Here is a 14,232-nt window from a genome sequence, read left to right on the forward strand (position 1 = left end):
ACACACACACACACACACACACACACACACACACACACACACACACACGAGATCCTATTACACTTCTGTGTGTGTGTGCACCTGTCTCCGCAACTATGGTACAAGTTTCGTCAGGGCAGTGGCAGGTATCTCTAGCATCTTACATCATTAGCTGACCTCAGTGCCCTACATGCAGTAGCTGCTCAATAAATATTTGCAGCTGTTGAAAAAAAACCTTTTCCTAGAGAAATGATGGATTAGGTTATTTTTTTTTTTTGGAAGCAAAGAGGGTTAAGTGACTTGCCTAGGGTAACACAGCTAGTAAGTGTCTGAGGTTGGATTTTAACCCAGGTCTCCCTATTCCAGGCCTGGTGCTCTATCCACTGCATCACCTAGCTAACTGCCCCTGGATACATGTGTCTTGTTTTTTGGTTTTTTTGTTTTTGTTTTTTTGGTTAGGCAACAGGGTTAAGTGACTTGCCCAGGGTCACACAGCTAGTAAGTGTTATGTGTCTGAGGCTGGATTTGAGCTCAGGTCCTCCTGAATCCAGGGCTGGTGCTCTATCCACTGCGCCACCTCGCTGCCCCTGAATACGTGTATCTTCACAGAGCTTTTAATGTAGGAATCTCAAGTGTAGTTGGCCATCATTCACCCTTGTGCTCCCTTTATGTGATGAATAATAATTGCTCTTTCCATTTTTGTCTGTGAGGAAACAAAATAAGAGTGATTTAAACCCATGCTCCTCGAGCAAATCAATCGATGTAATTCAGGATGTCACTTTGGTTTCAAAATCCTCATCCTGTATTCAATCTGCATTTTGTTCATGGGAGACAAAGGGCCCCAGAGCTCCCTTGTAGTGACACAGGAAGTGGATGGGGCCCAGACTTTTGAGTCATCTTTCTCCTTTAGAGTAACTGTCTTAAAGATGTTTTAAAGAAAAAGCATATACGTTTGTAAAAGACAGCAACATTGTGCGGAACCTTAAAAGCAGTGTCCTGGATGGGCTTCTGTTTTTGAGTTAATCTTGGCTAAGATGGTGGTGTGCTCTTATGTCAGCCACCTGTGTCTTCAGAGCACTTTTCAAAAGAGCTTTAAAAAAAAGCATAGTTTCAGATTTTGAACATTTAATGCCACGTATGAACACTGAAAAGTGGAAAGTTGGAAAAATAACCAGAATTTTCAAAATAAGATGGGCTGGGATAGTAACCCTTTGTCTCACCACTGTGCTTTCCTGTTCCCCTCCTTATGTCCTACTTTTCCCCAGAAGGATTGCATAAAGTCAGAATCCTCATGTGGTCTCTCATTTTTTGAAAATTAAAAAAACCTTTTTTTCCCACAAAGAATGGTAGCCATTAGGTTGTATTGTGAGGGAGCATAATTAAGCTATTCAGCAAACATTTTTATCCTGTTTTTTTTTTAGCCATGTGTTATGGCTAGTAGCATAACTCCCTTTTAAAATGTTATATTCTAATAACATATTGACTTTTAACAAAACTACAGTTTCTAACTTCATTTTATGAAATTGAAAACACTGCTTTTGTTTAGCTTAATGTATTTCTAATACTAAGTACAATGAATCAGCCTCTTTTTATGTAACTTTTATCTTATTTTAAAAAATTATGAGTATTTATTTCTTCTTTCTCACCCATACCTCTGATTTTTTTTAAAATTTCCCCAATTATGTGTAAAAATAATTTTTAACATTTTTTTAAAGTTTTGAGTTCTAAATTCTATCCTTTCCTCCTTTCCCTTCTCCCTTCCTGAGATGTTAAGCAATCTGATATAGGTTGTACATGTATAATCATGTGAAACACTCTGATTTTTTTTTTAAAGAAAAACAAAATCCTTGTAACAGATATGCATAGTCAAGCAAAGCAAATTCCCATGTTGTCACATCCAAAAATATATGTGTCATTCTGCATCTTGATTCCAACTGCACCTCTTTGTCAGGACATGGATAGCATGTTTCATCATCAGTCCTCTGGAATTATAGTTTGTTATTGCATTGGTCAGAATTCTTGTTTGTCTTACCAGTTGTTTTTGTATACATGGTTCTCTTGGTTCTGCTCTCTTTTCTCTACTTTGGTTCATATAAGTCTTCCCAGGTTTCACTGAACACATACCTTTTGTCATTTCTTACAGTGCAATAGTGTTCCATGACATTCACATACCAGAATTTCTTTGGCCATTTCCCAAAGGGCACACCATTAATTTCAAGATCTTTGCTAGTATGAAACCTACTTATTTTAGGTAAATATATCTCACAAGTGATCCTGTTAATATCAAATGAGATGGGCAAAGCATTTTGCAGACTTTAAATGCTATGTAATGTTTGCTATTGATATATATTCAACAAGCATTCAAGTCAACAAGCATTTATTAAAATGTCTACTATGTGTCAGACAATGGGGATGCAAAGACTTTTAAGAACAAAATAGTTCCTGATCTCAAGGAGTCTGCATAAGACAGTCAACAAGCTTTTATTAAGCATTTCTGGGGCAGCTAGGTGGCACAGTGGATAGAGCACTGGCCCTGGAGTCAGGAGGACCTGAGTTCAAATCTGGCCTCAGACATATAACACTCACTAGCTGTGTGACTCTGGGCAAGTCACTTAACCCCAATTGCCTCACCAAAAAAAAAGTATTTCTTATTCATGAGGCATTGTGTTAAGCTAAGAAAGACAAAAAGAATCCTTACTCTCCAGGAGGTCTCATTCTAAAGGAGGAGATAAACATGAAATTTACTAGGTTGTATACAAGAGTAGCTGTTGTTCAGTCATTTCCAACTCTTCCTGACCCCATTTTGGGGTTTTCTTGGCAAAGATAATGGGGCAGTTTGCCATTTCCTTCTTCAGCTCATTTTACAGATGAGGAAACTGAGGCAAACAGGGTGAAGTGACTTGCCCGGAGTGTCAGAGGCCCCTGAAACATGAGTTTTCCTGATTCCAATCTCAGTGCTGTAGCCGCTGTGCCACCTAGCTACCCCTATTTAGGACTTATTATGTACCAAGTGCTATGTTAAGTTTTGAGGTACATGTAGAAGGATAAGCCAGTCACTGCTCTCCAAGAGCTCCCAATCTGATAGGGGAGATAACACATATGGAAGGTTTCAGCTTCAAGTCAGATGGAAAGATCCCGTGGTCCTTAGAGTGTAACATCCAAATAGATGGTAATGCCTCTTTTATGTGATTTTCACTGCTAAAATCATGTGAGTTTTAATTGAGTCATTTGACAGTACCAGGAACTTTTGTAGCAAAACCTTTATTTTCCGGGTCTTCAGTAGCTGTGGATGTAGCGTGTGCTAAAATAGTTGCCAGGCTATCGCACCATAGAATGATGGCTTTGGGCACAGGGCAGAAATCATTACCATTCCCAAGGCTCTTGGATTCAAGATCCTAGGCTTTCTCCATTGGGTCTGTCAGGGAGAAGATGGTCAAGATGGTGGCAGTAGTGGTTTGACTTGGCTGATACATGCTGCTTCTTCTCTCCCTTTTTGGGTTCCCTGCTGCTTCAGCTAGGTTAACTTGCCTGCTTATTGAGAGAAAATTACACGGATACAGAGGCAGTGAGGTGGCTCAGTGGATAAAGTGCTGGGCCTGAAGTCAGGAAGACCTGAGTTCAAATCTGGCCTCAGACACTTACTAGCTGTATGACCTTGGGCAAGTCACTTAACGTCTATTTACCTTAATCCACTGGAGAAGAAAATGGAAAATCATTCTATCTTTGCCAAAAAAAAAAACAAAACCATGACCAGTATTGGTGCAGTATGGTCCATGGGGTCACAAAGAGTTGGATACAACTGAATGACTGAAAAATAAGAAGTATGTAGGAGATTAAATACTAAACATGCACAAAACAATTTCTTGGGGGAGGGCATTAGCAACTGAGGGGATCAGAATGGGTTTCCTGTTGGGGTTGGCACTTGAACTGAGCTCTGAAGGAAGCTAGGTAGTGTATGGAGTGAGAGATCAGGAGATTTCAGTCATGGGGGACAGTCTATACAAAAGCATTGAGCTGGGAAATTGAATGTCATCTATAAGGAATAAGTAGAACAGTTTGACTGGAATGTGCAGTTTTTGAACAAAAGTAATGTGCTGGAAACCTGGAAAGAGAGCCTTTGAAGGGCTTTAAAAACCAAACAGAAATGGGGCAGCTAGGTTGTGAAGTGGATCAAGTACTGCTCCTGGGGTCAGGAGGACCTGAGTTCAAATGTGAACTCAGACACATGATACTTACCAGCTGTGTGACCCTACGTAAGTCACTTAACCTCATTGCCTCACCAGAAAAACAAACACACAGAAAAATTTGTATTCTGTCCTCATGGCAAGAGTGAGCCACTGAGGTTTTTTGAGCAGGATAGTGACATGGTGAAACCTGTTTAAAAGAATATAGTGCTAAGGCCTCAGCTGTGTTAAGTACACACACACACACACACACACACACACACACACAAACCCACACACATAAATATGATAGTGTCCTAGTCTGAAGTCATTGGTCTCATTTTAATCAAAGACCAAATCAGTCTTCCTTGAGTTAAAGAACTAATCAATTTCAGTGTTGGGTAAGGATTTTAATTACCTGAAACTAAGATAATTGAAATATATCTTGTTTATGGTGTTCAGACTAAGAGTGGAAATGTCTTTTTGTTTAATTAAGAAATTGGATTTTGTTCACATTTGACAGGATTGAGTAATTGGTTTCTGGAAGATATTTCCCCCAAGGGTACCCTGCACTATTCTGTTATGTAAATCAAAAGTGCTGAATTTAAATTCCTTGTCCCTATTTTCTTTGCTGTGGAATTTTGTCATGTTTCACAATGACTTTTTTTTAAAAGAAAGAAATTTGTTTTGTTTGCAACTATTTCTCTTCCAGTTATTCTCCCTTTTGCCTCTTCCCCCCATCCTCGCTTGTTTCCTGGTTAAATTTGGTGCATCTCTCTGCCAGTTTCTATGAGTGTGCCCGCACACATATTCTGGGCATGTGTTCAGCTCTCCTGTGTCTGGCTTAGATAAGTAAGGTTCATCTGATGCCTGCCTTCCCTGTTTGTAAATTCTTCACATACCCCAGTTATGAGAAATAGTAAGTTCTACCTCCTTCTTCCTCTTTTCTACACTGGTGTATTCCTTTTATCTTCCCTTTTGTCTCCCTATTTAAGATAATTGGTTATGTTTTTCAAAATAGAACCGTTCCACCACCATGAAGGAACTTATATTACAATGGTATCTCCATAATAGACCAAGAGGAGTGGTGGCCAAGAAGAGATACTTGGTCTGGAAAGTTAAAGGGGCTAAAGAGCAGTAGATTGACACATCCCATCCAGGAACAGTGGCAGAATTGTTTTGATCTTGGTTCATGATTCCAGAAGAGCAGGTGATTGAGGGAGAGGTCTCTTTGTGTGACATTTTTTAATTTTCATTCTAGGAGATAGTTGAAAGCAAACATCCTCCTGAATGCTTGTATAGATTCCTAAATCATGCCTAATTTTACTTTGTGTTGTTAGTTCTCAAAAGAACTTTGTCTCCTTGACGGCACAGACTATGTTGCTTTTGTGCCCATGCAGTTCCAAGCACATAGTAGGTGCTCAATAAAAGCTAGCTGATTGATTTAATTCTTTAATTTATGAATTTGCCTCCCTCTAACTATAATAGTAATTTATTTATCTGTGTATCAATTTGAATGTCTGCATTTAAAGTTCTTATGTCTCTGTACCTAAGCTAAATCCTAGGCTAAAACTAAATGAGTCCAAATTTTGTTATTCCTTAAGATTGCTCTTCTTGATTTTTCAAAAAGTCTTCTCTATCTTCTTGCTCATGTACTACTAAGTGCCTGACATGATATTCCATGAGAGATGTAGAGCTAGGAAAGGAGAACTTCGCAAAGCTAGGGAAAGAGCATGGGGATGGAAAGGGTCACAGAAACCTTTACAGGACCACCAATGTCCTGGAGGGAGCAATTTAGAAAATAATAGTTTGGGTGGAAGAAAGCAGAGGGATTGCTAGAATTACATTCTTGCATACCTATGTACAGACAACTAGGTGGTGCAGTGGATAGAGCCCTGGGCCTGGAATCAGGAAGACTTATCTTCCTGAGTTCAAATCTGACCTCAGACACTTACTAGCTGTGTGATCCTGGGCAAATAACTTAACCCTGTTGCCTCAGTTTCTCCATCTGTAAAATGAACTGGAGAAGGAAATGGTAAACCACTCCAATATCTTTGCGAAGAAGATCCCAAATGGGGTTATGAAGAGTTGAACACAACTGAACAACAATAACACAAAATGCCTATATATATATATATATGTATATATATGATTTAGAGTCAGTCAATAAGTATTTCTTATGTACCTGCTGTGTACCAGGCACTGTGATTTAGATCTAGAAAAGATCTTAACATCTTTCCAATTAACAAATTTTTCAGATGGTACAACTGAGGCACACAATCTGGGAATTTGTTTTTTTGAATGTGCATATTTGTTAAAAGGGTTTTAATGGAGTTTTTCCTCCGTTTTGGAGGGAGAGTGGGAATAAGAGGAGGGATAGCAATAGGGATGCTAAAAAAAAAGAAAGAAAGAACAGAGGGATGGCCAGAAGAAATCACAGACAAGCAGGTCAGTATTAAAAGTTAAATGTTGAATTTATTACATATTTAAAAAGAAAAGCAAGCTCTATAGAGATTCATAATTTTATGTCTCATCCTCTCCTATTTTACAGTAGGGAATATATGTGGAAATGCTAATTTTATTTGATGTTTGTTAAATTCAATTTTTTTTTTTACAAAATTCAAATTGAGCTGCTAAAAGTAATTTTCCTGAAGTGCAGGTTACCCTCCCCATTGAATAAACTCCAGTGGCTCCCCATTACCTCCAGGATCAAATATAAAACCTTCTGTTTATCATTTAAAGCCCTTCGAAACCTGGCCCATTCCTACCTTTCCAGTGTTCTCACACTGTGTTCCTCTCCACATAGGCTACCATCCAGCTACCCTATGGCCTTGTTGCTGATCTTTGAACTCCGCACCATCTCCTATCTCTGCCTTTTTGCTGGCTTTCCCCATATCTGGAATGCTCTCTCTACTTCCTCCTTCTCAATTCCTTAAAGGCTTATCTCAATCTTTCTCTCCTCTTCTTCACCACCTCCATTTCCTAAAGACTCAGTTCAAATCCCCACCTTCTCCCAGAAGCCTTTCTGGCTTCCCCCTACCTGGACTGCTATCAACTTCTTTCTGCCATTACCGCCTTTTACATTCTATGCAACTTGTATGTGGATAGTTGTTTAATTGTCTCCCTCATGAGAATTTGAGCTTCTCAAGGCCAGATATCTTTGTATCTCCAGAACTTAGCATTGTGCTTGACACATATAAACAGTAAGTGTTTGTCAATTTATTCATTTAATTTTTTTTAAAAAAGAAACTGAGGTCCAAAAGAGTTCAGTGATTTGCCCAAGGTCATACAGCTGTTAAGTAATTTAATCGAAGCTAGAATTCAAATCAAATTTAGACTCCAAACCCAGTGTCTTCTTTACTGCAACACACCTCTAAAATAACAGATGAACAGAGCTAAAGGTGGAAATAGATCATTGGTTTGCTTTATTCCATTTTTTCTCTTTTCTTGTTAATTCATTAATTCACCCTTCCTTGCCCCACCCCCACCAATGCCACAATTTTCTTCCTCAATAAAACTTCCCTTCTCCCCCAATTTCAATACAAATTTTGACTGTGATACAAATTCTGTTCTCCAGAATATGATTGTTCACCCTATGTTCATTCTTTTCTTTAAAAGCCAGGTAAAGGCAAAAAGGGAAAAGGCCGGGGGAAGGGCCGGGGTGGGAAGAAAGCAAAAAAGCCTGAAGTGGACATCCTTCATCCAGCTGCTATGCTGAACCTGTATTACATCGCCCACAATGTCGCTGACTGCCTACAATTACGTGGCTTCCGCTGGCCTGGTGCTGGCAAGAAAAAGAAAGGAAAGAAGGCTTAACAATAAATGGATGGATGAATAGATGCCTATAGAGCATATCTTCATAACCATGAATTGTAACTATAAATCAAAGTGTGCAGAGAAGGGATGCAACTGAAAGAGACACAGAAGCAGATTAGACCTTACTGAAAACACCCTGAAGTGGACAATTACTGCAGCTCTTGGAGTTAAGGATAAAAGAATTGAACTATCACTTAACACTTGCGCCCAAATGAAAAATTAAAAAAAAAATTTTTTAGGAACTAAGGCAAAAATGTGTCTGAGTAGTTCTCAAACTGGATGGTGGATTTCAGAGTACTGTTTGGTTGTAATCATCCTTTGTAATGTGTCAGAATTAAACTTTGCTTGGTGAATCTAGTTTTCTCTAGCATTCATTTTCCGCTGATACCAGTAAATGTGACCTTCCCCATCTCTGATAAGAGAGGGGCAGCTGATTGTCCATAGGAAGATGGGGCATGCTGTGGGGCAGCTAGGTGGCACAGTGGATAGAGCACTGGCCCTGAAGTCAGGAGGACCTGAGTTCAAATCTGGCCTCAGACCAAACACTTAACACGTACTAGCTGTGTGACCTTGGGCAAGTCACTTAACCCCAATTGCCTTACCAAAAAAAAAAAAAAAAGATGGCACATGCTGTGCCATAGTGATGCCCAATTCTACCTGCCCACCACCACCATTTTGAGGGGAAAATACTCAGGAAAACTAATTTGTCTGTATAATGTGCCCCTCCCTTCCCTCTTACTGTTTTCCTGATCTGAAATAACCAGAGCTGCCTGCAGAGACTCCTCTGAGGCTTTAATAACATCAACAAAACACGCTTTGTGATAGCCAGAGCATATAAAAAGATAGAAGATCTTCGAGGGACTTGTCAGTCATTTGAGTGAATAAAAAAAAGAGCCAGCATGAGGACAGTGGAAAGAGCTCAGTTTTTGGTTTCAGAAGACCTGGCTTTGAATTCCCACTGCCATTTACCACCTGGGGGATTTTGTACAAGCCACTTCACCTCTGTGGGCCTCAGTTTCCTCATTTGTATAACACGGAGGTTGGACTAGGTCAGAGGTGTCAAATTCAACAAATGTGACCTAGCTGAGATTAAAATGTAATTGAGAAATGTTTACCAAGAAACAAAAGCAATAAAACATAGATAATGTTAATTTGTTATTTTTTAAGTCATTATGGGACTCATAGGGATCTGTTTCTATTTGAGTTTGACACCACTGGGACTAGATGACCTCGGTTATCCTGTGTGTGGCTTGTTTGTACATAATCATTAGCTTGTAGTCTCTCCCTTTAGATTGTGAGCTCTTTAAGGGCAGGGACTGTCTTTTGCATTTCTTTGTATCCATAGTGTTTAGTACAGTGCCTAGCACATAGGAAGCACTGAATAGAAGTTTATTAACTGACCAATCCTATCCATTCCTTTTTCCTCTTCTCAACTCTTGCCTCTCCCTGCTTCTGCCTCCTCATTCATTCTGCCAACACTTCTAAAGTATTGTCTATAGCTGGGCACTGAGGGAGCTACAAATGTAAATGAACAGTCGCTAAGTGCCTACCATGCGGGAGACATAGGGGATAAAAATACAAACATCAAACAGTCCCTGCCCTCGAGGACCTTGCATTCTCCTGACAGGCTACGTCTAAGCAGATGAGTCAATACAAGCTATGTACACAGTAATTTTAAGGGGATGAGAGCTAACAACTGGGAATCAGGGAAAACCTTACGTGGATGTGGCACCTTGGCTGTGCTTGGATAGAAATTAAGAGGGTCTAGAATATAGACATGAGGAGGGAAGGTATTCTAGACATGGGACGCCAGCTGCATAAAGTTACAGAAGTGACACGACAAAGGTGCAAAGATAAATAAAACTTGGTCCCTGCCATAATAAGGGATTTTATAAGTAATTGAGAGCTCACAATAGGGGACAATCAGGAGAAGTTTCATGGAGGAACTAGTATTTTACCTGGACGTTGAAGGATAGATAATATTTTGACAACCAGATGGAAAGAGGTGGTGTTATCCCAGGTGTAGGGAATGTTATGAAAAAAGATAGGAAAAGACAGGAAACATCTGGGAGATGTTGAGCAGTCTAGTTTGACTGGAGCAAAGATTATGTGAGGAAAAATAACGTGCAATAAAGCTGTGAATGGAGTGTGGAACTGCATTGTAATGAGATTATAGATTGAAAGCTAGAAGAAATCTTAGAGATCATCTACTCCAACCCTCTCAGTTTTATCCTTGAGAAAATGGACACACACAGAGTTAAGGTGATTAGTCAGGATTATTATAACTAGGGGCAGCTAGGTGGTGCAGTGGCTAGAGCACTGGTCCTGGAGTCAGAAGGACTTGAGTTCAAATGTGACCTCAGACAACAGCTGTGCGAGCCTGGGCAAATCACTTAACCATGATTGCCCCCCCCCCCCAAAAAAGTTACAAAAATAATCAGTAACAGAGCCAAGATTTGAACTCGGAAGCTTTGACTCCGAAACCAGTGTCCTTTTCACTACCTTACCTCTGTTAGATTTCAAGGGGTAGGATAATGAATTTGTACATTGTCAGTGGGGAGCCTTTGAAGGTTTATTAATGAGAGAGTGATAGAATTCTGCATTACAAAGGTAATTTTGGCTGTAGGTTGTTAGATGTGTTCTTCTTACCTCTTCTAGATTTTCCCTGCAGTTTTCAGTGTGGTCCTAGGCATTTGTTAGAAGTTCTGATGTGCCTTCAACTCTGTAGGTAGACATTAGATAGAATAAGTAATGAGGTGGAGCTGTAGGAGTTAACTGATCCTTTTTCACTCAAGGAAATGGTGGCTAAGCCCAAAATGGGATACTTTGAAAAGAGAGGGAATGTGAACACAGCTTTTCAGCTACTCACCAAATAGGGCTGCTTCCTTCAATCTCTTTCTCCCATACAAACAGAATCGCATATACTACATATACACCATCATCTCTGGTTCTAATTCTAAGCTGCAAGCTTCCCCCTCATCCGAAGCAATAGTTCTAATGTTGCAACTAGAAAAAAAAGAAGAACGTTCTATTAGGAACCAGGATTGTAAATAATTTTGTCACTGGTGGGCAGCACACCAGTTCACAAATGGGTGGAGACTCAGATGAGAAAGTAGGGGTCCCAAAAAGCTATTTGTTTTCATTTAGGATGCCAGCTGCCACTGCAATCCCACACCATCTATGCAATTTCTGTTCAACTCTTGGTATAATTGCCATTGGAAACCTTGGTTGGATGAAGTTTGATATTTCTCTTTTCCTAATCAGAGAGATTGTAAGGGGCTAAAGGCTCTTTGTTTTTTGTTTTCCCTCTTTTCTCTCTGCAGTTTTTAGAGACAGGTAACATGTTCCCACTTGGTGGGAGTGCTGCTTGGATACAAGTAGTTATCATTTGTGAGATTACCAACTCTGGGTAATAATAATTTAACTCCCCTGCCAGGTACCGAAATACGTGCTTGTGATTGTGCAAGATGCAGGCTTTCCTTCTCTGCACAGCTGGGTTTCTGAAGCTCATAATTTAGTGGCTCTGTTTATAGAGACTTTGGAAAGGCAGCACCTGCCGAGCTTCATTCTGTACCAGGAAACAGCAAGAATAGCATTATTTAGAGGAAATATAGAGACAAGCAAGTCAATAAAAATAATTGCAGACTGTAGAGATTATTTGAAGTTTTGTTTTTGTCTTTTAGGTTGACTCAGTGATGACCAAGAAAGATTGTTCATAAGCGTTGGAAAGATGCTCATTCCATTCATAGAGGAAGTATCGAGGTGATTAGATGAAAGAATTAGATGAAACACTATTTACATAAAGCTTTCAGCAGCCTGGGCTAATGCAGGGTTTTTCAGCTGGAGCTAGATATTATCCTCAGCATCATCCTGTGCTCTCTTCCTTTGCTCTGAAAGTAACACGTGGTCCCTCTCCCTGCAAATATCATGCTCTTTATTTCAGCCTTTTATTCTGTACTATCTCCTCAAGGAGCTTGCCCCTTTGATCATCTCCACTCTCCCTAATTTTCAATCTCTCCTTATCCACTGGCTCCTTCACTATTTCTTACAAACATTCCCAGATTTTTCTCATCTTTTAAAAACCTGCACTTGATCCTACCATTAGCTCAAGTGATTGTGCTATACCTCTCCTTCCTTTCGAAGTAAAATGTACAGAAAAAAAGTCATTCATACTTATTGCCTTCATTTTTGCTCACTTCAACTTCTTTAAATTGAGACCATTCTTTCCCTGGGTACCAAGGATTTTCTAATTGCAAATCCCAATGGCTTTTCCCTATTCCTCATCCTCTTTTGACCTCTCTGCATTTGCTGCTGTTGATACTATCAACCTCCCTTCTAGATACCTATAGCTCCCAGAGTTTGTTTGTTTGTTTTTTTTTTGGTGAGGCAATTGGGGTTTAGTGACTTGCCCAGAGTCACACAGCTAGTGAGTGTTATGTGTCTGAGGCCAGATTTTGAACTCAGGTCCTCCTGACTCCAGGGTTAATGCTCTATCTACTGCACCACCAAGCTGCCCCTTCCAATGTTTTCTTGACCTCCTTTTCATCGTTCTTTGCTGTAGCATCCTTGTCTTATCTCCTAAGTATAGATAGGTAAACCGAAAACCTCTATCTTGGTCCTCTCATCTCCTACTTTTTGCTTTTCCATCATCCACTCTCTATCACCAGTCCAAGTCTCTCATGATAAGGTCCAATCAAGCCAAACAAATCAACCCAATGGTGATGTTTGAAAACTTATGCTTCATTCCACTTCACTACTGAAAGGTCAGATGCTACAGCTAGGTGGGGAAATGGATCAAGCAGTAGACATAGAGTCAGGAAGACCTGAATTCAAATCCTGCCTGACACTTACTGTGGGATCCTGGGCAAGTCATTAACCTTTGCCTCAGTTTCCCCAACTGTAAAATGGGGATAATAACAGCACTTACATTTCAGGGTTGTTGTTAAGTTTAAATGTTTCCAAAGCTCTTCCCCTTCCCCTTTTATGTGACCTATTTCTTCTGAATGAAGTTGTGTGAAGGGATGGGGGTTAGATCCAATAAGATTTCAATCAAAAATGCTAATATTGCCAAGGATAGAGAATTTCCCAAATGGGAACCACTGTGAAGAAAGGTAATAGGATTAAAATTTGGCAGTATCACAAAATCCCAAAGCCAACAAAGCTATCTTTAGCAAGAAGGCCAGTAATTAATTAATCAATCAGTAAGCACTCACTCTATTCCAGGCAGCACACTAGGTTCAAGGGATGTAATTTTTTGTTGTTTAATTGCTTTCAGTCATGTCTTACTCTTTGTGACCTCTTTTGGGGTTTTCTTGGCAAAGATACAAGAATGGTTTGCTATTTCTTTCTCCAGTTCTTTTTACAGATGAGGAAACTGAGGCCAACAGAGTTAAGTGACTTGCCCAGGGTCACACAGCTAGTAAGTGTCTGAGATTTGAATTCAGGTCTTCCTGACTCCAGGCATGGTACTCTATCTGCCTCACTACCTGGCTAGCCAAGGGCAAAAATAGAAACAACAACCACAACAACAAAATAAGGAATTTTAGTGGACTCCAAAATGCTCCTGAAGACTTCCATTCCATCTTAGCTAATGTACACATGCATGCATGCATATAATATGCATGTACATGTATATACATATGTACATACATATAATTTTATACAAAATTAAATACTGCAAGGGTGATCAGGAAGGGCCTCATATAGAAGGTGGCGTGTGATCTGAGCTTTGAAGGAATCTAGTGATTCAAAGTGAGAGAGGTAAGGACGTGCATTTTAGACATGGGGAGGTGGGAACAGCCTATGTGAAAAGACAAAAGGTGATATTAACCGAGAAACAGAAGGTGAGGGTGAGGTGGTAGTTTGCTGCGAGGAAGGTTTGGTATAATGTGAAGATGGAAGCCGAACTGGGCACAAAGAAAAAGAAAAAGGGGAAAAAAAGGAAGTAGAAGTAGCAGAAATATAACAATCAATAAACATTTATTAAGTGCTTACTATTCAGACATGCTGCTGTGATGTGTTTACTAAGCTTAGATGTAAATGCAGTAAGTGAAATGGAACAGTGATTGGCTAAATGGGAAGAATTGAGGGATATTTTTTGAAGACAGAGGAGCCCAAAGTATTTTTTAATTAAAACTGAGAAAGTATCTTTATTTATCCATTATTCATTCTTAATTTATTCATTCATGAGTCATTCATTCAGTTCATTCCAAAACTGGTTTTATAACATCTGTGATGGAGAAAAAAAGTGGACCATAAGAGTCATCAAGGATTG

At 39.6% G+C, this 14,232-nt stretch overlaps 1 protein-coding gene across 3 annotated transcripts in view; it reads left to right on the plus strand.

Moving 5' to 3' along the window:
* Positions 1 to 8,189, plus strand: part of SMKR1 (small lysine rich protein 1) — an 11,375-nt gene extending 3,186 nt beyond the window's left edge. For all 3 annotated transcript variants that reach the window (XM_027840170.1, XM_027840169.1, XM_027840171.1), the window contains one exon: positions 7,761 to 8,189. In XM_027840170.1, coding sequence (XP_027695971.1) covers positions 7,761 to 7,958 — 198 coding nt within the window. In that variant the 3' untranslated portion in view covers positions 7,959 to 8,189. The remainder of the gene's footprint in view (positions 1 to 7,760) is intronic.
* Positions 8,190 to 14,232: the final 6,043 nt, after the last annotated feature.

This window comes from Vombatus ursinus, unplaced genomic scaffold (genome assembly GCF_900497805.2).
Source record: "Vombatus ursinus unplaced genomic scaffold, bare-nosed wombat genome assembly UNPS02014839.1, whole genome shotgun sequence".
NCBI classification, from domain to species: domain Eukaryota; kingdom Metazoa; phylum Chordata; class Mammalia; order Diprotodontia; family Vombatidae; genus Vombatus; species Vombatus ursinus.